Source organism: Mycena indigotica, assembly GCF_014461135.1.
Source record: "Mycena indigotica strain 171206Taipei chromosome Unknown Mind.scaff0001, whole genome shotgun sequence".
Classification (NCBI taxonomy): domain Eukaryota; kingdom Fungi; phylum Basidiomycota; class Agaricomycetes; order Agaricales; family Mycenaceae; genus Mycena; species Mycena indigotica.
The window spans coordinates 3,676,090-3,699,690 of NW_023503000.1; the positions used below are offsets into that span (position 1 = coordinate 3,676,090).

General features: G+C 50.9%; 10 protein-coding genes across 10 annotated transcripts; 6 read left to right on the top strand and 4 right to left on the bottom strand.

The window, feature by feature from the left end:
- Positions 1-6: 6 nt before the first annotated feature.
- Positions 7-987, bottom strand: MIND_00105900 (uncharacterized protein; the record flags this gene model as incomplete). Its single annotated transcript, XM_037358006.1, has 5 exons — positions 7-218; positions 264-364; positions 412-577; positions 621-804; positions 859-987. The coding sequence occupies 5 exons, from the start codon at positions 985-987 to the stop codon at positions 7-9; spliced, it is 792 nt and encodes a 263-aa protein (XP_037225916.1).
- Positions 988-1,333: 346 nt separating this feature from the next.
- On the top strand, positions 1,334-2,451 carry MIND_00106000 (uncharacterized protein; the record flags this gene model as incomplete). The annotated part of the gene is made up of 6 exons (XM_037358007.1): positions 1,334-1,462; positions 1,517-1,706; positions 1,759-1,930; positions 1,991-2,091; positions 2,143-2,258; positions 2,320-2,451. 6 exons carry the CDS (start codon positions 1,334-1,336, stop codon positions 2,449-2,451), a joined length of 840 nt encoding a protein of 279 aa, XP_037225917.1.
- Positions 2,452-3,094: 643 nt separating this feature from the next.
- Positions 3,095-3,758, top strand: MIND_00106100 (uncharacterized protein; the record flags this gene model as incomplete). Its single annotated transcript, XM_037358008.1, has 4 exons — positions 3,095-3,163; positions 3,224-3,391; positions 3,451-3,522; positions 3,570-3,758. The coding sequence occupies 4 exons, from the start codon at positions 3,095-3,097 to the stop codon at positions 3,756-3,758; spliced, it is 498 nt and encodes a 165-aa protein (XP_037225918.1).
- Positions 3,759-3,850: 92 nt separating this feature from the next.
- MIND_00106200 (uncharacterized protein) lies at positions 3,851-5,174 on the bottom strand (the record flags this gene model as incomplete). The annotated part of the gene is made up of 3 exons (XM_037358009.1): positions 3,851-4,720; positions 4,767-4,983; positions 5,031-5,174. 3 exons carry the CDS (start codon positions 5,172-5,174, stop codon positions 4,512-4,514), a joined length of 570 nt encoding a protein of 189 aa, XP_037225919.1. The 3' UTR covers positions 3,851-4,511.
- A 68-nt stretch (positions 5,175-5,242) lies between these two features.
- Positions 5,243-6,633, top strand: MIND_00106300 (uncharacterized protein; the record flags this gene model as incomplete). The annotated part of the gene is made up of 8 exons (XM_037358010.1): positions 5,243-5,368; positions 5,419-5,638; positions 5,662-5,833; positions 5,888-5,988; positions 6,041-6,171; positions 6,220-6,291; positions 6,345-6,539; positions 6,595-6,633. 8 exons carry the CDS (start codon positions 5,243-5,245, stop codon positions 6,631-6,633), a joined length of 1,056 nt encoding a protein of 351 aa, XP_037225920.1.
- Positions 6,634-8,631: 1,998 nt separating this feature from the next.
- On the top strand, positions 8,632-9,640 carry MIND_00106400 (Velvet domain-containing protein; the record flags this gene model as incomplete). Its single annotated transcript, XM_037358011.1, has 8 exons — positions 8,632-8,744; positions 8,791-8,831; positions 8,880-8,940; positions 8,994-9,097; positions 9,150-9,235; positions 9,285-9,322; positions 9,376-9,511; positions 9,566-9,640. The coding sequence occupies 8 exons, from the start codon at positions 8,632-8,634 to the stop codon at positions 9,638-9,640; spliced, it is 654 nt and encodes a 217-aa protein (XP_037225921.1).
- Positions 9,641-10,349: 709 nt separating this feature from the next.
- Positions 10,350-11,478, bottom strand: MIND_00106500 (Phytanoyl-dioxygenase family protein; the record flags this gene model as incomplete). Its single annotated transcript, XM_037358012.1, has 5 exons — positions 10,350-10,618; positions 10,668-10,813; positions 10,862-10,875; positions 10,938-11,065; positions 11,112-11,478. 5 exons carry the CDS (start codon positions 11,476-11,478, stop codon positions 10,350-10,352), a joined length of 924 nt encoding a protein of 307 aa, XP_037225922.1.
- Positions 11,479-11,706: 228 nt separating this feature from the next.
- Positions 11,707-14,834, top strand: MIND_00106600 (Zn(2)-C6 fungal-type domain-containing protein; the record flags this gene model as incomplete). The annotated part of the gene is made up of 17 exons (XM_037358013.1): positions 11,707-11,781; positions 11,830-11,852; positions 11,896-11,939; positions 11,989-12,021; positions 12,073-12,103; positions 12,151-12,400; positions 12,448-12,459; positions 12,506-13,057; positions 13,108-13,117; positions 13,164-13,216; positions 13,268-13,306; positions 13,351-13,456; positions 13,513-13,728; positions 13,778-13,969; positions 14,023-14,036; positions 14,085-14,216; positions 14,262-14,834. 17 exons carry the CDS (start codon positions 11,707-11,709, stop codon positions 14,832-14,834), a joined length of 2,355 nt encoding a protein of 784 aa, XP_037225923.1.
- A 525-nt stretch (positions 14,835-15,359) lies between these two features.
- MIND_00106700 (uncharacterized protein) lies at positions 15,360-16,831 on the top strand (the record flags this gene model as incomplete). The annotated part of the gene is made up of 2 exons (XM_037358014.1): positions 15,360-15,442; positions 15,493-16,831. The coding sequence occupies exons 1-2, from the start codon at positions 15,390-15,392 to the stop codon at positions 16,829-16,831; spliced, it is 1,392 nt and encodes a 463-aa protein (XP_037225924.1). The 5' UTR covers positions 15,360-15,389.
- Positions 16,832-19,323: 2,492 nt separating this feature from the next.
- On the bottom strand, positions 19,324-20,526 carry MIND_00106800 (cAMP-independent regulatory protein pac2; the record flags this gene model as incomplete). The annotated part of the gene is made up of 7 exons (XM_037358015.1): positions 19,324-19,733; positions 19,784-19,849; positions 19,903-20,000; positions 20,059-20,117; positions 20,174-20,205; positions 20,259-20,283; positions 20,338-20,526. The coding sequence occupies 7 exons, from the start codon at positions 20,524-20,526 to the stop codon at positions 19,324-19,326; spliced, it is 879 nt and encodes a 292-aa protein (XP_037225925.1).
- Positions 20,527-23,601: the final 3,075 nt, after the last annotated feature.

Consider the following 23,601-nt stretch of genomic DNA (forward strand, 5'->3'; position numbering starts at 1 on the left):
CCGATTTTAGGTCAAGTCGATAACTTCGGCGGTCGCTGGAGGCGAGTTCGAGTCCCTCGTTAAATCAATTACCTCGCTGGACTTGCCATTGCGGCCGACGGACAGCGGTTCGCGCTTCAGGCGTTTGGAAAGAGCCATTTCCTCCAGCTTCACGGTACCGGATTTCCGCTTCGCCGGCCGAACGCTTGCTGGCGCGATTCCGTTTGCCTGCAGTATGTCTGGGCTCGTCAATATTGATCCTGCAGGCGTGAGAGGCGACACACCCAGTGAGCGGTATTTGAATGTGAATGTAACGATCGGGAAGGTTTCGAGGTACTCGACGATTGCGGCAGAACGCATATTTCCTTGCACCGGTTCGCCAAACCTGGTTCGAGCTTAGCCACGGGTTAAAACGAGACGCAGTTCACGCACTTTGTTTGGTGTGCAACGCCTTTCTTGGAGCGCTCGTGAACCTTGGACTCGGCGACAGGAGCGTTGTCCGTAAACGGCTTGGTTCCCGTCATGTTTATCGTCCATAATTCCAGTTTGATGAGCCCAATATCGCGACTTGACGTTATGTCAACGAAGTCGTCGTCATCTAGGGAGTCTTAAACCTGCTTCATATTCGCAAATAAACTGACCTGTAAAATTGATAGTCGAAAAAAGAAAGGGCGACAGTGCTGATCCAGTTGTTCTCCGCCCCGACACACGGGTGGACATATTGGGGCCGAGGAGGATCTCCCCGGAGCACTCGATGCCGTCGACCCACACCCGGCCCACGGTCTGGCAGAACACGTCCGTGTTGCGCCAGTGGATGGAGAATTCCTTTGTGCGGTTTCAGAGTCCGCGTCTGAGTCAGAGTGGCCAGAGGATACAGACTTTGCCCAGCTCAGAGGCGATCCAGGAGGTATATCCGCTGGGCTCCTCGAGCAGCTCTGGCGCGTAGAACTCTGCTTCGTCGTCGCCGACCACAATCCAGGCGTCGAAGCCGTTTGCGCTGAGGGGCATAGCCAAGATCAAAAGTAGTGTTCGCGTGACTTTGCTCCGTTAAGCAATCCAAAATGTGACGTGTTCGTGACATGGTTGTTCGCGCACTCTCGTTGCTGAGGTTAGCTGCAGACCATTTGTAGCAAGGTTAGAAACGAGTACGAACGGTATTAATCTCTACTTATATCCAATTCATTTCTACTGACCTCAAAGCCTTCAGATCCTGAATTCGACTGTAAAACCTTTACCTCTCTCGTCCAAAGTTGTCCCCACCGAACTCCGACTTTTGACGCCATAATCCAAAGCAGTCCAAAGCCGTGACGTGTGACGCGACCCTCTTCGCCTTGCTTCTGGCCCTCACCAACAAATGCCCGTCTGGCAAAACCAGTTCCGCGCGTGGGTGACCGTGGACGGCGAAACCGCAAACGAGTTCGAGGTGCAAACGGATGAGCTAGGCAAGACGGTGACGTGCTGGATCCGGTCGGAGGCCGGTAAGGTGCGATTTTCTTCTGTAAATTCCCGCCTCTCCAGCTCATTGGACTGTCCACAGAGCTTCTCCGTCAGCTGGCAGAATCTGTCGTATACCGGAGCCTCTGACGGCAAGGTGTTCGTCGACGGCGTCCTCTGTGGTGGGAAGATCATCCGCTCGGCCGTCAAGCTGCCCACAACGCGCAGAAAATCTGGACTTACCAACGGTACCACCATCAAACACTTTTTGTTCTCTGATATTCAAACCACTGGTCAATCTCTTCACGAGTATCTCTGGAACCTCAAAGTATATCTGATTCACAGACGACGACACGCTGCCAGACGATGCGACCGACTTTACGAGACTGGGCGTCATCAAGCTCGCCATCTACCCCGTTGTTGTGGGAGGAGAAATTCCCGGCGGCTCGGCACTGCTCCCCCAAGTGACATTGCACGAAAGCTTAGTATCGACCGCGGATGTGATGCAACAAGTCCTGTGCGACAGTCCAACTCCCAGCTTGCTCGCTGTTTGTTGATCTTGTTACCTTCCAACCAGGCTTGGAGTCGAAGAACCCCTCAAACGCCCACAACCGATTCTTCGGACCTGCAAGACGGGCCCCGCTCTTGTCACCTTCTGCTTCAAGTATCGCCCCTTGGGTGGGTTTTCCAACTGCCGTTTCTAGCCATGACATATATATCTGTCCCAAGATCATCTTCCAGCGAATAGAATCGCCCCGAAAAAGCGCTTTTTTTCAGAAATGTCGGAACCGACAGCGATATTGCAAGCGTCTCTCTTCCAAAATGCAAACACGAAGATACCACAAGTCGGTTGTTTCCTTTAGTTCAATCTCTTCAAAAGGATTCACGGTGCAATTTTCTTCTAAGAACGATGCTTTCATAGACCTCACATTGGACGACACGCCCGAACCACCAAGAAAGAAAGCGAAATGTGCGGCTGACGCGTACTGCGGGGTGTTATCCGGATGGCAGCGGGGAGAGGTCATCGATTTGACTTGATTGCAAGTAATTTGGAAGACTAAACGCAACGCAACACGCATTCAACTTGTAATTGTAATCTTACTCAGTGATGTTAATTAATAATGGCATCCAGCATCAGTTTTCTAGACGCGTACAGTGCAGTAACGAGCAAGTGACTCTTTAAATTGGCAGCCAGGGGTGACAATTTATGGTCAAGCTAAACTACGATTCAGAAAGGCTGCTTCTTGAGTATCTGGATCGCTCGCCCTACTATTTGAGCACTGAGCGCAGGACGTAGGGACACACTCACCAAAAATAGCCCAGCCGCAGCGAAGAAGAATTGATGAGACGCGATCACGGGACTTGAGCTTGGCTCCACGAGATATTCTTCGGTGACTTCCATCATGCAGGGACTCCACTCCGAGCCCCAAAATTCCATCACTAATTCGGAGATCTTTCGCCGGCTACACCTGCGCAGCAATTACACGTCGGACTCGGCGACTCGGAGGCGTGGAGCCTACGTATGGAAAACCTCATTGTGGAGCACAATAACGGAATAGCCACTTGTAACGCTATATAAGCGCGCGCGCAGCTAGCCGACTCGTCACAAACCTTTCTCTCTCCCTCTCCCCACGACTTCGAGACCGCCGCCTTTTACGAACCATCCAATTCTTTCACGATCATGAAGTCCTTCACGCTCTCCCTTCTTGCTCTCGCTGCTGCCAGTGCTGTTAGTGGGCGGGCCATGCAGGTGAGCGTGCCACACCCAACTCCGCCTCTATGTGGCCACTGACCTTTCTCTTTCATTTAGGCTCGTCAGGAACTCTCCAGTGCGAGTGTCAGTGCCGTCCCGAGCTCGCCTCCGTCCGTCTCCGGCTCGGCGCCGGTCGTAACTGCGACCTCCACACCGGGCGGATTCGCGATGGTGGCGGCATACACCACCTGTCTGGAGTTCACCTTCACGCAGGCGCCGATTCCTGTGAGTGGCCTTTGTTATGCCACCCGCAATCCAACGTGCTAAGTACATTATTGCAACAGCTCACCCCGACACTAATTGGAGTCGATAGTGCAGCCGCAACCCCAACACAAAGTGACCTTCTCCCAAGCGTCGTAAGAATGAGCGTCTCCCTAGCAATTCGCACCTGACCACCTCCCAGAGTGTAAGCATTCCCGCTTCTGGGTCGGCCCCAGCTTCGTCGGCCAGCTCGAGCCCTGCTCTCGCAGTGTTCTCGACATGTTTGTTCTTCCTTCCCACTGCTACCGTAACGTCTACTACGTCAATCCCAACCGCATCGGCCAGTGCATCCGCAAGCGCGAGCAATGCTTTCAGCTCATTGGCTCTTTGAGGATGGGGACGAGAGCTTGCCAAAGGACATTGATTAACATGTAGTAGCAGCATAATACGTACTGATGGACAATGCACAATGTTAGAGAGCATCTACGTCGATGATTTCAACAGGCTCCTTTTCACTTTCTTCCGCTGTTGCGTTTTCCGCCTCTTCTTGTTTGGGAGTTCCGGCGTTGGTTCGGATTTGATTTGACGTGTAGGCTGAAGTTCCGCAAGTCGTCCCTACCACATTGACCTTAGAAACTGGACTTGGAAAATCAAGTGAAGTTGCCCCACCTGGAGAGATGCTAGTTGATACTGATCACAGATAAATTTTTTGCTTGAAACGAGATGATTTCACGTACTTGTAAAGCCGCGACTCTCTCAGGCTTTACATCCACTTTTGCCTCGTTACTGTCGGCCTCATCACTGTCTGACTCAAAAAAGAAGTCCAGCAAAACATCTGAGTTCTTTCTAGATCGCTTTTTCGGCAGTCTCGTTGCAGGCGACTCAGTTGAACGACTGCGCTTGGGTCTGTCGGCTTCATACACCCGATCTGCATATCAGCAGTTAGCAATTTGGAGGAAACGAAGAAAAAACTATACCTGCTGGTCGATAGATAAACCGAAACCTTGCTAGATAAGGTTGGTTCGCAAGTGGGCGAACAGCAATCTGGGTGTCTTGGTCCTCGGACTGCTCCCGCGCTTTTCCTTTGCCCTTCCGTTTGCGCTCAGATTGGCGCGATTTGCGTGTTCGCCGTGGTGCTCCTAGACTAGTACCACCACGAGTCAGCTGCAGGTGGAAATAATTCATGGCGCTCGTTGACCGTCCGACGCCGGTATTGAGGGGTCTCCGGGCCAGACTCGCAGTCGGAGCCAGAGTCAGAGTTGTTGGAAGAGATGGTGACACCATAAATGTCGACCTCAATGACGCCCAAGTTGGAGAGATCCTCGCCCTCTTCAGCCCACTCGTCGTCACGATCTAGGTGGTCTGAGCCCAACGCCACGTCGCTATGGCGACAGCTCACCAGTGAATGAGACTTGCTCGAAGACAAATGGCCGGAGAACCTCGTTTCCCGCATCATCCTCTCCGACAACTCCATCCTTGCAAACGGTCCAGGGCAGCGCTACTCCGTCTGCCGGGTCGAACAGGGTCGGTACACCCTTCTGTCCATCGATAGACACACACCCGCAAATCGGTGTGTCTGGCTCATGGCTGCGGTTTTCCCAGTGTACGGTGAAAGTCTTGTCGTAGATCAGCAATAGAAGACCGCATATACTTATCCACATACCTTCCCAGCTTCAGAAGTGATGAAGCACATGTGCAAGTTTTCCTCATCTGGGATGCGGGGGCCACATAGGGCGGTTTTCAGTGGACGCTCTTTCGCTTCTTCCCCGTCGATCTCAACCCAGGCCATAAAGCCGTTGTACTGCATCGTTGTTGGGAGAGAGATGAATATATTGATCGGTCTCGGATTATTATTCAAGTTGTACTCCTCCAGCCATGCCGCACCATAACGGCTTCGAAGCAACTATAAGAGTCGACGGTCAAACCACGGATGAGTATGCCTGTGAAGTCTCTGCCGATAGGGCCACGGTGACTTGCTGGATTGCGTCCCAACTCGGAAAAGTAAGTTGAAGTTCAGAGCTCTACACCAACGCTGATTTTCGGAACACCAGGAGTTCTCGGTGTACTGGAGGCGTGACCGCTCCCATCGAGAGCATAGTGTCGGCTATGTGCAAGTCGACGGGAATCCTTGTGCTGGGCGGGTGATTTACTCTTATGCGTCCAGCGCACAGCTCAGTGGAGTCACCACAGAAGACAACAGACTGCGACCATTTGTGTTCTCTTCCCTGGAAACCACTGGCTCGTTCATGCTCTCTTTGCCAAAATTTCCTAGTCTGCTAACCTGTGCTTGTTAGACGACGACGCTTTGGAAGACTATGCAGTACATCCTGATTTAGGCGTCATAGCCTTGACAATAACGCCAGTGGTCGTAGGCCAGAGAGGAAATCACGAAGGTGCTGATTCTGTCGCCATGCCTGATCTCACTGTGCACGAACGAGCAAAGAAAGCACTAACAGAACGAGTCGGGTAAGTATACTATATACTAGTAGTGACCTGGATGCTCAACTCATGTGTCCGCAGTTTGGGTGCGGAAGGCCAGGTCCACTATCGAAATACCGCCGCCTCAATCGCTCTGAAGGGCGATCCCATAGTCACGTTCAGGTGGAAGTATCGACCAATAGGTCAGTCATCTCAAATCATCAATGATAGGACTCAAATTGTTCTGATTCTCAGAGGTACTACGTGCAGCAGGCTCTATCTTGAACAAAAAGCGTGCGGCTGACGAAGTGGCTGGACCATCAAAGCGTCCGAAACGCGAGGAAAAGAAGATCATATTGGAACCCAAGCCCGAGGTCACTGACGCTGTACGTTTCCGACATTAGCAGTCAACGGCGAACGCGCTAACTACGCAGATATTGAGCACCTCCACTACCCAAATTGAACTGAAACGAGAGGTTCCCGAATTAAAGCGGGAACGGTCGAGCGTATGCTTGCTTTGTTGTGCTATTCTATCGGGATACTGAGGACAGGAACGTAGTCTCCCATCGTGAAACAAGAACCCGTGGGGCATGTGTTCTTTAAAACAGAAGAGGACATAGAAGGAGCTCATGGGCGGGTCGATCTTGCTGACAGCAAGCCCCAGCGGTTCAAGCAAGAAAAAATCGACCCGCGAATAACACGAGTAGAACCGCTCATTCCAAATAGCGGAGACGAGGAGATCAAACCACTCGTGGTAAGATCTCACTTGCATACTTGTCATAAATTCGGCACTTAACTCTCGAAATCAGCCAAAGGAAGAGTCAGCTACAACTACGCCTGTCTCTTAAAAGCCAAAATTGAGGCCATGTCGTCCACTAGAGTCCCAATTAATCGACTGACTTGGATAGGCAATAGCTGCTTTTAGTTTCGACTCGGATTCGCACTCTCAAATAACATGTCGAGGACTAGTATGTATCCGACCTACACTTGCGACCTTCATCTCTCTTAATCCAAAGCCTCGAAAGTCCAAAGCTGGCCCGGTGCTTGTGTAGGGTCTTCGATCAGAGTCTCCAGTGTGATCTAGGTGGAGGTCAGCGTTGTTTAATCTGCATGGTGCAATTTTGTATTACCGGGGAATCGGCAATACAAGGTTGCGCCTGCCAAGCTGTCAGAGCCAAGTTTCCGGTTGTTCCATCAACCACACTGAAAAGGGTTCTAAGTTCCAATTCGAGATGATACAAACGACCAGCTCACAAACCACTGGAGCTGCCGGTGCAGGAAACGCTGAAGGTCAGCGCAGTGGATGTCGCCCCAATAACCTGGGAGAGCTGGTGGCTGCTTCCCGCCGTGGTGGTCGACCAGGTTACGACGATGGAGTGTCCGACCTGCTGGCTGAGGCCAGAGGCGAGAATGAAGCCACCGTGATTAACCTGCACCAAGGCCCACTATTTGCGACATCATAATGTGTTGGGTCCTCGTAGCTCCAGAAGCGCACTCACATCCTGGTTGAGGGGAGAGGATGGGTTCAGAGGCGTGCTGATCAGTGGGTTGACGTTGTTTGCGAGGGTGAGGGCGTGGCCTTGGAAATCGAGCATGCGGAATCCATTGCTGGGTACACAGGGTGGAAATGACATCTTGCTGCCGGTTCAACATCTGGGTAGACTGCAGTATATAAGCAGGTTGTTGGAAGAGATTTCGAAGCACTGGCAGAAGGGACGTGTTGTTCCTGACACCGAGTAGTTCGCCCTGTCCATAGGTATTATTCGACCCGTTGTTGGCGGTATGGAATGAGTACTTCGATTCGCGTGCCAAATAGATGTAAGAACATCTCAAAATGGGAGAGCCAGAAAATGTTGAGGCACGTGATAGTTGATGGGAATCACTTCGACCCCTACAACGATCCCATTTTCCTCCGTCCTGAGTTCAAGGCCTCCATCGTGCGGCGCAACTCTCAGAAACTGCCGTCACCTCCAATGTCATTATTCGCACGGCAACTACCTTACGGACCAACACTGACTCGAGAGTCGAGGTTCACGCGAACAAACGCTTGAGGCCGAAAACTAGTCGTTGAAGGCTGTATGGGTCTGCTGCTAGCTCAGCCATCTTCCTCATAGCAACATCTCAGCTCCCAAAAGTGATAAGGACCGTTTTTTGCTCAGCCGACCCCCCAGACCAAAAGTTAGTAGTGGCGCCAGACTGCTGGTTCTCTCGATTTCAGGGGCACTATACATTGTACCGTCGGTCATTCTGAATCTTTTCGAGTCCCTGCGCTCATACTAAGCCCACAGATGAGGTCCCTAGGGTGGAGGAACATCGCAGTGTCTCGCTCACAAATTACTACCGATTGTGCGACTACTCGGAGTGCGGCTCTGGGTTGAAATCGGTATCGACCTACGAGCCATACAAGATGATGAGCGTAAAATGTCCTCGCGCTGCCCACAGATGCCGCCCTCTAGCACTTGGTCGGTCGTGAACTCAGCGGACTCTTCCGTAAGGCTACTAGACGAAATACAAAATGTTGCCCTTTTTGGACGCCGGTTTTAGAGCCCGGCCAATCATGCTGACTCCTACGACGTATGTTAACTCGCTCACTCTTTGTTTAGTTCATTTTGCCGTGGTTATATTCCCACCGATCTATTGCGTCGATGCTGAATCAGGCTGTGTTTTATCGCATAGGTAAGTCCTGTCCGATAACCTCTCAGCCTCTTTTTGCTTGATTAGGTGCAAGATGATGGTCGAGCGAGCGTCTACTACCAGTGCAAATTCTAGCTATAAATTCGGGAGATGTGAACTCCTTGTCGGTATCATCGACAGCCCATAAACTCCTCCGAGTCTTTTCTCGTGCCATGAATTTCTACCAGTCGACATCTGGCAGCGGTGGACCACTCGCCTTGGCTCACGCCATGCCTCAGCTCATTGCAACATTGAACGAGATTCAAACGCCCCAGGTGGGCAGAAAGTATGCACATGTTATCTTTGGCTCGAACAGTCACTGACTACGGTAGGTATGGGATCAAGGACCGAAGACCACTGGATCCCCCTCCCGGTATAACTCATTCAAATGCATTGATGACCTCGCTTAAATTTCACTAAGTTGTCCAACTCCGTATTTACCGACCTGTCGGTAATACCACCCAGGAGGTACAGAACTATGAGTGAGACTGTTTCCGTCGTTACTAGGCTATCATACTGAACTTGGACTGGATAGGTTCGTCGATCACGCGGGCTTCATCTGCTATGCGGAGCTTTTCAAATATGAAGACGCCGTCGCGGCCATGCGTTCTAGCGGTCAGATTCAGCCGGCACCCCTTGGTATGGAGGCATCGAGCTCTTCTGTCACAACATGCCTTGATCCAACTCTCAGGTCCCGACATTCTTGTTGGTGCGACCTGTGTCGAAGCCAAGGTCATTCAATACCACGACAAAGCATTGCTCATTTTTGCTTTCCCAGTAAAATTGATTCCACTCTCGCAACGGACCATAAACTCACACCCTTCAGGATATCTCTTCTAAGGAAACGGGCGACTTCGCTCTTCGGTATGCACCCTTGTCGCCCAACATGCGCCTAACACGAGCTGACTTGAAGCCAGATACAAATTTGTGAACATGACCGAAAAGCCAGGACTCCTTACCAACACTGTGCTTGCTCAGTGCTGGGGTCAGCACTTTAGGGTTCATTCCTCCAAGACCGCGCCGACGTTGGAAGCATCGACTGAGTTGACCAAGGTGCGAATAATATATTAGTCAAATTGAGTAAGAGAATTAATTTGGGATGTTCAGGCTCTTGCCAAGGCTGGAATACCTGTCAGCGTGCGCGAGCATAAGCGGACCAGGCAGGTGTATGAGTACGAGTGAAAGTATTCCGCCATTAGCACGCTTCAAGTTGTTCCGCCCATTGAATGAATTTGAAGGAGTCCGTGGGCTCTTCTAAACAGACCATGAGCTTGCATGACCAGGGAGGGGTTATCTGTTGGAATCTTTGGCATTGATTTGGCCGAGTGGACCAGTAGTTGTGCCTTCGAGCTTTCTCTTGGTGCCAGTATACGCGCGATATTGGTGGGAATGGATGTAAAACCTCAACTGGAAGGTGATGAAAATACAGCCATGCGACAACTTAAGAATGTTCAACTGCCTGATTTCAGGTCAGCAGGCCATTATGAACAACAAACCACCCGAGACAAACCACCCGAGTCGAAGAGTAGTCGAAGGGATCCGATTTTCGGGACCGAATATCTACGGATCAACGCATATATCCTATCTTTGATTGTCGGACTGAATTCGAAATACTCAATTTCGTCAAATCCAGCATTAAGCTAAATTCTAACGTTGCAAGGAGGTTTGGAGGTGGACTGGGACGCATAGTACTTAAGTACTGACAACCCTGCTTCGTCATAACGAGTGTAACCCTGAGAAGTTGCTGAGAAGCCCATTAGGTCCGATTAGGAACCTGATCACTAGTAGCCCGGCTTGGCCCGGCTGTTGTCAATATATATTCCCACTGGCATACTACTACTTAGTATTCAACTCCTCCACGACAATACACAAGTGATATCTTGAATAACCATCAACCAGAAAGCGAGTAGCCTACCTCGTCAACAGGAACAGAATCGTACAATTTCAGTAGTCTTCCGAGCATTTCTTTCCCTCTGTCATCCAACGTTTCAGCAAACCTGCGTTCTTTCATCCACCCAAGTCCATGTTGGAGAATGTTGCGTGCGCGGAGAGCACCGCCGGCCGTTGTACCCATTGTGGCATGCAGCGTCGCACGGGTTGACGCGGAGGAATAGGCGGCGCAATGAAGGATGTTGGAATTGTAAAAGACACTTTCCCCGGCTGAGAGATGAAGGAGTTTGAAGTTTGTCATCAGTTCATCTTGACTCACGTTGGAGCGTCAAACGAACTGCGCCAGGCATGTCGAGAGGATTGGTCGGCGCATCCATTACGCATGATAGTCTCCGTTGCTCTGGGGTTCGTGGTATCTTGTGCGAGCCTGGGACGACAAAAAGACAAGAGTCCACGTATAGGGCACTGCAAAATATGTCAAAGTTAACATCTAGTACTCAACGGCCAATTGACGTGTTCCATTGAATCTACGAGAAAAGGCAATGAGGAACATATCATACACTGCTGAAATCGGGCCCGGGCCACGTACTCCATAGGCTTTCCATGCGTCGAGCGCGTACTTCTCCTCTTCAGGTGTAGCATTGTCGGGAATATCATCCCGATGCCAGCGCAGAGCAAAGTCGTGCTCGAGCGGGTTGATCAGAAGGTTGAATAGTTCTACAAATTGGCAATCATGAAGATGCGATTCAATGATTATGCTCACCCATCTGCAGATCCTGCTCTTCGCAACCCAACAACATTTGGACGGCATCGACAACCTCTTGGGAGGTATACCAGCCAGCGAATATTGAGCTTGACTGCCCCAGCTCGGGGTGCATGACGTGCTGAACTCCCCAAGAGTCTGGATTTGCATCGCCATAAGGTGGAAATTGTTTCCCGACTGTCCGTCGATGAGACCAAGATCCTTCTCTTGTGCGCCGGACTACATCTGAACAGGCTGCTTTCAAATGCGAGAAGTTGGATGGCGTGACCAGCCCGGGAACGATAACGAATCCGTCTTCGTTAAGCTTTTCTCTGAGAGCCAGTGTCGTCGTCGAGGTCATGGTGAAGGTTGTCAATGCGGGGATCATAGTACAGACTGCCGATTGAGATTCGGGGATCAAAAGCCGGACAGCTCCGGAGACTGATCGTCGCGTCACATGTGACGTGACTCCACCAATTCTGCACTGCCAACCATTCAAGCTTAAAAGGTGCATCGCCGCTACCGCGCAAAGCATCGAGCCACTCCCAAATCAGTTCCAGGCTGAGTAGTCTATGGGATTTCTCTATAAGGACTGCTGCATCCACAAATCACGACTATGAGCCGCCCCTCAAAAGCAGCCAGCCTCAGTCCACCCCAAGCAGAGTCCAGTAAAGCAGGAGCAACTAGAAAGGTAGGTTGTTGGTTCCGAAGATAACCCATAACGCGTCTCACCGTGTAGAGTTCATGCGCTGAATGTCATCGGTATGAACAACCCTGTGTTGCGACGCGAATCTGATTTGAGCAGATTGAAACTGAGGTGCGACAAGGAAGTTCCTTGTGCATCATGCAGTATGTTTGAACATAATAACACGACACTCTCAGTTAATGAAGACATTAGTGCGTCGAGGTTGTGCCGCAATTTGCCCAACAGGTGGATTGCTTCCTTTTGACTGTGTTGCTTTGGACTGAGTGGATCGTGCAGGTACCTTGCGGTCAACTGGACGGGGGAAACGGTGCTGTTCAACGCATGTTATATTCGAGTTTCTAACCCCCTTGTCAGCTCTGTATTATCCGAAGTCCCAGAACTAACGGCTATAATTTCCGAGATGGGCGAGCGTATAAGGCAATTGGAGAAGGCATTGGCCGAAACGCACGATCCATGCGAGCAGACGCATTTGAAAAACCACCCTCTACTTTCACACACTTCGCGACAGCCAACTCCAACCCCAACAGACCAAGCAGAGGATGGATCATTGAGTGTGAATCAGGCAGGACATGCGGTGTATTTTGGGCCAATTGCCGGCACAGAGGTATGTTCATCGCTTCACTCCATGCCCCAGTTTCTGATCGCTAGTAGGCCTTGTTATCTGTAGGACGCTATTATCCTTTCGTCCCTCCTCCTCATCAAAGAATAGATCGAGGGCAATACACGAAACCGCAGTCCAGACCATGAACGTCTTTCCTTTTCTGCAGTCACCGAATCGTTCCTTTTCAGGGCAGACGGCTCGTCCAGCTGGGACACAGAATCCGCCCTTGAACGACTGTACCACCATCTTCCACCACAACCTCGTGCTTGGGCCCTCCTTGAACGATATTTCCAAAACGGCTGCTGGACCGTCATGCCCTTGATGCAAGACGAGGCCGTCGAAATCCTTGCCAGCGTCTACCAATCACACAGAACAGAGCCGCAACACTCATTGACCACCCAACAAATGGCCGTCGTTTACCTCGTGTTCGCGCTAGGCGCCTTGGTCGATCTTGAGCTACCACCTTATAGCCCAGAAGCGGACCATTACTTCGATTTGGCTTGTGCAGCCATGTCCATAAAACCATTTTACGACGATGTAACGGTGTTGACCGTGCAAATGTTAACCCTACTCGCGTCATATTATGCCCATGGCGGAAGAAGGTTCACGATGGATGGGGCTTGGTCGGTAATTTCGTTGGCTTCGACGATGGCTCAGCGGGTATGTCTTGCTATTATTTGGAAATTATCTTGCTGACAGATTTATTCCAGCTTGGCATGCGTATGTGATGATCGCTCTATTCTTCTTCGCTCACCAGTATCAATAGACAGAGAAAGTTTCGCCGCCAATGTCGGCCCCAAACTTGCATATCGATATCGAGTGAGTTTGGATTTATTTTCATTCGCGTCGACTTGTGCTCAACTCGTAAAGGCCTTGTTTTGGGAGACGTTTACAACAGAAGCTATTTATGTGCGTCTTTTGATTCGTTGTCTTTCGACGTCCAATTTTCACAGGGTTTGTCTGTTGGGCGGCCGGGAACACTGCCATCAAATATAACCTGCCCCTTCCCTATGGACGAAGACAACATTGCACAGCCGTTTTGTCGACTCAACCGAGGTTGTGAGTGCGATACCTTGCGGCCTCAGCCCTTGAGTCATTGACTGATGACTCACCAGACCGCCAGTCTCGCTGGCGTTGGGCCACCGAGGTCTGCGTGCCCATTATGGAGAAATTCCTTACCACGACAAAACCGAGTTACGAGACGGTCTTGAATCTTGATCAGAAGATCCGAAAGCATCTGCATGATGCGCCGTTCGATAACTTCCCTCTGGAAGAGTCCTCCCCTTCGTCATTCATACAAAAGCACCTTGTCCCTTTATTCACTAAAATCAGTCAAGTCACCCTTGTTTCTCCATCAGATTTCAATTGACCGTTCTACAGTGTTAATGTACATTCACAACAGCTCGTTCGTCGAAGCAATGCGAGCTAATCCAGAGGATCCATTACTCAGTCCCTATGCCGCGTCATATCTGGCGGCTTATCGTAGTGCGTCTGAGATAATCAAGGCTGATATTAAAAACTTTACTACGCATCCTGCTCTTTTTACAAGATGGTGGGCAATTTGGAAGAGCCGTAAGTGTCCAAAGAACAATTTTCATTCAAATGTGTCCTGACGTCTTGCTCAGTGTTCAACGCTGCGGTATGTGAATATTGTGGGTGGGTATTACGCTCTTCTGAAAGATGACAGATCATTGTCGGAACTGTGGCTACCCGATACCCCAGTTCAAAGATTGCACCCCATGCTATTGTCGAGTTATTTACCGCCGTCGATCTCATTGAGAAAGGCGCGATGTCCTCGGGTCGGGCGCAAAGTGGTCTGGTAAGCATTGATGTCTGGCGTTAATTCGAGGCTAATTACCAACAGTCAATTCTGCAACGACTGCGCGACAAAGCGATAGCGGTATACTCGCAGTTCTCTGGACACAATCTTTTGCCTCCGCCAACGACAACCGATGTAGAGGCGACAGAGGAACTGGAAATCTTTGCAGGCTACACACGGGTTGTTGCACATAAAGTGCTCGCGCGTCGACAGACGGATAGAAGGGTAAACGCGGACGAGCCGTCCCCCACAACACAATGGAATCGGCTTCAGCTGCAAGGCGACGCGGATCTTTCGAAGCTGTCGAATGCTGGTGGCGAGCTGCCGTGGCCACGGGACTTTGACCCGACCATTGTGCAGTATTTTGACTCCGTGGACCCGTTTGGTAATACGAGTAGCGGTGACGCAGCGATGTTAGACCACGAGGGGTCCTACGAGGATGCTGGGTTTTTCTTTACGCCAGCACCAAACGCAGTGGCCGCTGCCCAGATGGCCTTCGACGATGGAAATGGAAGGGGTTGGCAACACGACAACCAGCAGCGGGCGGATCTCACACCGATACCTTCTGCGACTGTGTTACAGCAGATGCAATGGGCCCAATATTTACACAATTTATGATGGATTCATTATTTTGTTGGTGTGTGGAACAATCAATCAAGGTACGGATCTGCAAACACCTTCTCACAGACAATTAAAAGTGACATTCATCATGAGTTCCTCCTCACGCCCGTTCTGGGCTTGATGGTTTGCGGGTTGCCTGGAAGCAGGTTTGAATTCCCTGTCGACCAGCTCTATAGCATCGGAATTTCATCTGGACCCGGTTATGCGGCTATCTGTTGTTTACATGTAAGAACTCAGTCAAGAGTGACTGGCAACGGGAGAAGAAACTGGACTTGTTCACAACCAGACAGTTACATCTATCCGGGCTGTTCCTTATAAATTATGCTCGCAAGACAGTATGTATTTTGAGCCAGCGACTGAGTCTTGCTGTAAACGAGAACCCAGATCGTGTTGAGTGTAGTGCCGCGCTGTTGACAAGCCGTCGTCCAACTGAGATATTAATATTCTTTCTGCGACTCTGAATGACTCTGACTCACAATTGCATGGCATTGATCGGATCTCGGAGCCGATGCTCCGATGAAGCCTCTGCTTGTCTGCCACTGTCATTCGAGGATGCTCCTTCAACTCATCGACCGACTGCATGCCAACTTCTCGCCTTTCTCTCGGTACCATTCACCACCATCTCCCTGACACTGACCCTCATCCGCGGTGGCAGCTGCGTATGGGAAACGCCATTCCTAGTCCGCGAGCCATCGTTTACGCCACTACCTGACCTCCCCCTCGAGATATGGCTCGAGATCTTTCAGTTTGCGACTCATGTTTATGGCACATCGACAATTGAGCCTTTGGACCCATTCACGGTTAAGACCCCTGGCAATATTCTTGTCACCAACACGCCAAACACCTCGATGCGGACGAAGTGTGTGTTGGTCAGCGTTAATCGAGCGTGGCGGAGGATGGCCCTGCAAATATTGTATCAGCATATTGTCATCCGGAGCCCCCTTCGCGCGACACTTGTCCTCCAAACCCTTCGTGAAGCACCCGAGTATGGTTATTGGACTCGCCATATCGAGATCTACACCCATGCTAGAGGGTCGAATAGTCTCCCCTTCCTCCAAACCGTCCACCGAATTCTTCAATATTGCTCCAGATTACGAATGCTCAGTGCGAGCTGGCGATTTCCTCTTCCGAAGGAATTTCTCGCTGCTGTGTCTGTCTCTTGCAGCTCATCTTTGCAGGGACTGTATTGGGACGAGCAGAAGTATCTTCGTAGCTTGGACCACGCACCGCTGAACTTCCTCGGCTCTTTCAAAGCTCTCCATATCCTCGATCTGCGCAACTTTGTTGGTGATTCCACCTCAGATGATTCTCGACCTGTTCTTCAGAATGTTAAACACCTAATTCTCTCAAATCGTGGTCCCAACATCTTCATCGCAAGCCTCTTCACCCTACCAACGGTTCATACTCTCACCATGTATACTGTCGTCGACGGTCAGGTCCCAGATGCTGTCCAGATCACGAAATTGCTCAAGGCTCATGGGTCCACGTTAACGAATGTCCACCTCCCATCTCCCAGTAATACCTCTGATCCACAAGCACCCGAGCTGACGGTAGAAACGCGCACCACCGGAATTCATGTCCCTCCAGCATTATTTCTCCAATTATGTCCCAACCTCGATACCATTTCGTTCAGTGCTAACTCACCGCTCATGGGCGATTGCTCTCATACAACCCTACGACGGGTGGCCCTTTACTCTGTCCGCTCCGACAAGCTTTATCCGAAGCCATCCAGATCGAAACGAAGAAACGCCAGCGCAACTTCGCCTGGTGGACCATCGTCGTTGCATTTCTCATTGGCAGTCAATCACCTACGCTCACTGACGCGTGAATCATTTCCTGCATTGGAAACAGTCAGAACTGCTGGGTTTCTTGTCTCGGCTGCAGCCGACTCGGATAGCCAGATCAAGGATGTGTTTATCAGCTGGCGAGAGCACTTTGAGAGAGACGGGGTGGACTTTCAGGATGGGGAAGGCGTAGTGTGGGTCTACGAGTAATATGGCCACTCGTTTGCGTTCAGTAATACTTAATTGTACGTTTACCAAATCAGGAATACATCACGTGTCATTTCCTTCTTTTTTTTTTCATCGACTCCGTCTGTTTGGTTGGATGGCCCTCTACGACCGTCCCCGGGCCTGTGCGTATGTAACATCTTCGTCCCATTAACTGTCTGCCCACAAAGCTGAAAGGTTGTGACTTGAGCATCGACCAGCATCGACCTTTTGACCTTGATCCACATCGGTGGTTGAAGCGTCTCGACTGCTTGCTCAAACAAGCTTCTTGCAAAGCAGCAACTCAAGTGTTTGGCTTTCTTCCCAACACAACCCAACAAACTTTGCCGCCGTCCGAGTCAGGGCAACCACCTCAAACTTTCGAAGCATACTCATGTTGCAAGTGCATCAACGCCTCCACTCACCTCACTTGACTGACATGCTCTATCCTTAATGCGACGCGATTCTCGGGCGGAGCGGGCATTATGGGTGTCTCCGTGTTCGTCTCGTCTTAAAGTAGGATTTCTAAAGTTGTACACCTGCAAGAACCGCAAAACCGATAAATCCACCGTTTCTGCCGTCGCTGTGGATGAAATGTAAAAAGGCCGCTGATGGTACTCATTTGAAACTAACGACTCTGGGACTTGTAAAAACTTGCTGTACTGCCAGTGACGACTTGGCGAACTCGCAATTGGACTCGGCTGTCGCCGCATCCGGGCCGCATCCGGAGTCGACTTGGCCAAAGTCAAAGTCAAAGCCGGTGGCGTCAGCTTAGACACTGTCATGCAAAGGCTAACAACTCGTCAAAACGACACAAGACAAGAAGGACAAGAAGGAAGGATTCAATCCCGATTCGTAACGAGGGATGAATCCCGCCTACCGCTCCCGCCGCCCGTTCCCGCCACCCGCCGGCCAATACTAGCAGCTTCGGGATCTAGCACCTGCACCTCCAAGCTGTCTGCAGTCGTTCCGATTACTCTGGGTCGCCAGCCACAACGCTGATCTACTGTTCTCCGCCAGCCTAATATGTTGTCCTCCCGCTACATCACCTCATGGCGAAACCATTAGACGCATGTGCATTAGACCCAAGACCCTACGACCACGTACCTCCACCATTTTGCTCAAGGCCCCGACCCGCGCGATCTGTCAAGCTGTTACTACCAACTGGCTGTCCCCACTTTCAGGCACCGACAGAGGGTACTTAATTAATTATTACGACCCGGCTGTTGGAGTGTTTTCGGCAAATAACGGAATACCGTTCTGTGCAAAGCACCCTGCATTAATTTTCGAGTGCGGAGGCCACATGTACCGTAAACAGCACTTCTTTCTTCGGTGCCTGGTCTAGCTTCGAAAGAAACTGCTTTAGCTGTTGGGTAGTCTATGGTCTGGTCATGTACCTCTTGCACACTCAATATCAGCTGCTTCGACTCTGTCGACCTTTCATCATCATCATACGATTGCATACGAACCTCAGCCCTTGAAATTTATGAAATTTTAGCGAAGGATTGGTCCTTTCATTTCGAGTAGTTTTCTGCGGCTGAATTCCTGCAATCCCCGGGGCGATCCCTCTGCGAAGCGAGGACGTTAACTACTCTAAAGTCTCCACCCTTAGGCCAACTCCGAGTTGGCGTAGTCCGTTGTCTATGAAACCTAATTTTGAGTGACCGGTTCCGCCGGAGGTCGGAGAAATGAGGCAGGCAGGTGGGCGGGCCCTGACAACGACAACAGCTCTGACTGGCCTTCCGAGTTGCTCGCCTAACAGACGGTCGACACTGGCACTGGCAGATCTTTTCTGACGTATCGCCCGATAAGCGTGCTGTAAATCGGCCGGATATGGTGCGGACCGACAAGGGACTCCGTTCTTCGTTTACCCTTCACAAAAAGCATCGAATGTCGAAAGACATTGACAGATGGTCCGTGTCAGAAGACGAGCACAAGACCGTGCAAGTGGGCCGAGGTTACCCAACTATTGATATTCTCGTTCAAGTTAACCAACATCGGAAGTGAGCACGATAAGATTATTATTTTTTCTGCGACAGTGCTGGCCTAAACCGATAGTGGCAGGTGCGTAGGACGCCGCGTGTCAGGCAGCCGAATCGACGCTTATCTGCCTAAATTAAAGGGCTTGCAGGCAGTTCGGGGAGAAACACACAGTAACGTACAAACACAGTTGTAAATCGCCAGCAGATCGGTATATTGGTACCATCTGTCGAGCTCTCCAACGAACGGCTTCGAGTGCCATCACCGGTGCGAGTTCCTGGGCTCTGTCCAGTTTCTCCCGCCCTCCTCTTCCCCGCACTCCCCATTGACGTCGTGGGTGTCATCTGGTTATTGCCTCTGGCGCGCGGTATGCACGGTGAAGAACACATATGAGAGGCGGCTTGGAAACAATCGCAAGCTCGATCGCGTCACAAGTGGCCAAATTCCCAACTACCCCATGGGCTACGTCGTTATGCAGAAACAATCTTTATCACATCCCGAGACCACAAGCTGGCAGATCATGGGCCCGCCTTGAATAATTTCAATGTCGTCTCGTCCATGGGGTGTCTCCTCGGAGGTGTGACGGTTTGCAGATATTCAAGCGGCGCTAGGAAGCCATTTTCGCCAGGAATAGGACTTGCAATACGCGATCCAGGCAAGCTGCGATTGCGTGTGTGGTGTTGAGAAGAAATTCCGATGGCTCTTGGGTGCACTGGTGGAGTCGGACCATCGTTCCATGGCAACGAGCGGGGAGGGGAAGGGGTTGAGCGAGAAGAAGATATAGCGTTGGGTTTATAAACAACGTATTGGATCTGTGTTGTTGACGGGGAGGACAGCTCCTCCGTGCTGTCATCAGGGTTGAAGATGTGGTCGGGTCGGCCCTTGACGGAACGCGCGCTTTTGTACTTGCCGTGTGGTACTCGCAACGCTGGACGACGCGTTGATTTATAATCATGCAAGACTTTGAGAGTGACTCACTGGAAAGTGCAGGATAGTTTTCGATGCAGTTTAGGCGATCAATAGACTCCTCCGTAAAATAAGCAACTAGCGAAGACCCGGTTAACACGCAGAAACCAGATGTAACAAAGAAAACGCACTCAAATGCCATTTTCTTTGCCCTCGAGGCGTATCCACAAAGGCGGTATAGGTTTGTTTGATTAGCAGCTCGTGGTTGGCATGCTGGCGATGAGACGGACTATGGTTTCGACGTCAGTATACACGGCAGATCTGGGAGTTAACGAGGCCCCACGCACTATAGTCCTCCCGGAAAGACATAGTGGGTAGTAGGCTTCTCGTGGTAAAAGAGGAAGCCCTAGGAACGCGTCAGTTGACATGAATGACGAAGGGGCACAACACGATTCAATGTACCTCGCGGACTCTCGAAGGCCCCCAACGAATTCCTGAAGTAGATGATTGAGTATCGCGCGTTCGCATGCGGGACGTCACAACGCACCATCGGTCCAACGCTCAATGCCCACCTACCAGTAGTCGAGGGTCAGAGCTACAACAACGACCGCGAAATATAGACGCACCCCAGTGATATCTGAATTTGAGCCACGCTCTTCCCATACATAGACTGACCCAGGTAGTATGAGTCCCCTCTCCTCGCTATCCAGCCGTCGAGTAACCATGGGTAGAATGTCGAGCAAAACAGCATGGAAGACAACGCGGACGTCTGCAGGAGACCGAATGCGAAGATTTGTGCACGTAGGAGTCTGCATCGCTGCGGGTGTTGGATGGAGGGGCGTAGTGGCGGACGGAGCTCGTCTGAGTCTGCTTTTAAAGTCCTGACATTTTTGTAAACGTCAAGTTCCTTGGACAGCAAAGACAAATGTAGCTGACACACGTACTATGTTAGCTACCGGGTGACCAGCTTGGAACACGGATAGTATTTGGTTCCAAATAAAGTTTTAGGGAAAGCGGGCAGCTTCTTCGACGAAAGGAGTGAGATCCTGATCGTCGATTTCGATAGTGAAAGCAGCGGCGCTTGCGACATGGTGTATATGCGATGTCAGATGCTTGGCTGATAACCAGGCCCTTTCTGCTCAGCTTGTTTGGTATCCGAACGACTCGGAGCCTACTAGAGTTGCCACCTCGACAGAATCAGCCTGAGGCCGATCCTGATGCACCCTAATCGACCAGACGCTAAGTGATTCACTTCACCCACACACCCACACGACTTCCACCTGAATGACGCGTGTAGCTAAATTCTCCCCTGTCAAAAAACAGACACCGCATAAGAGGAACGTCCTGCTCACCAGCACAGAACCTCCGTGGATTTGATTTGCTTGTTTGATTAAGGCGTAGATTGAAGCCTGCTACGTGCACGTGTCAACAACTAATTTTTCGGCGGCCCCGGTTCATTCCAGTAAGCTTTCCCGAGTCTCTAGGAGCCACTCTACAAAAAAGAGGTCCAAAATTCGCGTTGACAATGACACAAAAGCAACCCTGCATTTGCCGTTGGTGCCGAGAGCGCCACCAAGGTAAGAAACGCCACCTACTGACCCGGACAATCGAGAGGGGATGCGGTCAAGTTTCACGATCCGACTTTCCGACGATCCGTGTATTAGGGCTTGTGTGTGACTTTCGGACGATGGCAAGAATCCCGGGGGCAAGGAGGGGTATTATTGAACTGGAAATTGGCTTCCCCGTGGAGAGAGGAACCAATGCACCATTAATCAAGCAACAATCGGCAGCACTTGACAGCTGGTTGTTACCTGAGTAGATTTCAGATGGAAAAATCAGAGCAGAAAAAGACTCGAATCGAGCCGTATTGCGTAAGTTAGGAACTGTTAATCTGAGAGCACACACACACACATTTCACTGACGTTTGTAATGCTCATTGTTTTGCACCCGCTGCCGGATTTTCTTGAGCCGCGGGCAACGCTGGCATCACAAGGCACATTGAGATGTCCGGGTCAAACGCAATGGCGCGTAAATCCCCAAAACTGAGGGGTTTAGACTGGTATTGCATGTCAAGATTGGAAGTGAAGTTCTGCGCGTTACGTCACAGTCACAGTCACAGTCACAGTCACAGTCACAGTGTTTCTGGATTTAGTGCTTACGCAACTAGTTCGCATCAATTGCAACACGCCACAAACTCAAGAGCGGCACTGTTGTTGACTGACTCCCGGACGCCTGTAGAGCAATAGCCGCACGGAGATTCAACAGGAAGGATGGGCCTTGCCAACGACCCGACGCTATACTGTAAAGCTGTCCTGCCGCTGATCTTCTTACGAAGCAAGGTACGACCTTCAAGTTGAGCGACAACAGTTCGGGACCAAGACACTCATTAGCGACTTTTTCTTCGTTCGGCTGGCTCATAACTGTCTTTACTGGGAGACATTGGCCTCATCTGAGGACCTGGGTCATATTCACCATGGACTGCTGTGCTACTAGACCTGGTGCCGGCTCTCTCAAAAGCAACGAAACCTTTAGCAGTAATCTCCGTCCATCCTACTGGTCGCAATAGCTTTATGACTTCATATTTGCACCGGGAAGTCTCACTACAATTCGATATACTCCCCTACCAAAGCTGTTTTGCGATGACTTCTCCAGTTTTAACTACTTGACTGGTTGCAACCCCGTTCACATCGGGACGGCGCAATGTCTAGAGTATTAATACTCGGAGCAGCTGCCACCCGCCCATACTATAGAGGGCTGGGCCACAACGAGGTATTGCAACTGGGAGTCGACAGAAACATGTAAAGGATACGCAGTTACGGTCCCAGCACTTTCATCAACAGCTTGAGCATCTGTGATTGATCAACTTGCGTGAAAAGCTGAGAATCTGGCTTGTCGCTGTTATTCAATGTAATTAACGTGTCGACTTTAGCCCTTTTCAGTGCCACCTCTAGTCCTGCTCTCCGCCGCAAACGACTCCTTCCCGCCGGCGACAACCTTCCCTGGACTGCCGATGACGTAGGTGGTGGTGTTGTTTGTCGTGCCTGGATGGCTCTGCTGTCTTCTGTCGACGTCAAGGTCGCCCAAGTCTTGCCCGACCCCCGACCCCCACTTTCTCTCGCGTAGCGGGGCACTTCTTTGCACAGTGCCGCCTGTCGTGATGATACTAACTCCTGCTGGCGGTGGCGCCGTCGCCGAACGAGCCCTTTCCACTGCACGCACTTCCAGCCCCGCAACGGAGGTTTTTTCTCCGCTCGACGGTAGTAATCTGGGTGAACAAACGTGATTTCATAGTTTCTTCTGCTCATTCCGTTCCGCCTGCTCACGAATCCAGGCTCACACGTTTGTCCCCAAAATACTGCACTGGCACTCGAGCGACTATGTACACTGCCAGATCTCCGCGGCCGACTACTTATCTATGGCTATTGATACGATTTCTTCTTCTTCAAGTTTGAATTCTGTTATGTCAGAACTGGGGCGCCATTCTCCCGCCTCGAATACCGAAGACCTCAGTTGCTCTCTTCACGTCGGAGTCACCGAAGATCCCCGTGCTTCTGGCATCTCCAAAATCAAAAGACTCAACTCAGATCAACAGCATACAATTGGACTCAGCTTTGAGTAGCCTGTCTAATCTGCAAGCGCTGTCTCTCGCTGCGTATCTTGCTCGGAAAGTAAATTCCTCCGCTCATCAACTGAAGCCAGCCCTCAGCTCGATCCTTCACAGGTAGCACATTGGTTTTGCGCCAGTTCGTATCGCATCAGACTCGGGCATAACAGCAGCCGAGTCCCGTTGTCAGCTTCGGAGTTTAAATTTGAACTAGGCCGCTTCGAACCCGAAAGCTCTTTGTTGAGAATTGATGGTGGCTTTCTTCGCCGCCCGATCACAAGAAATT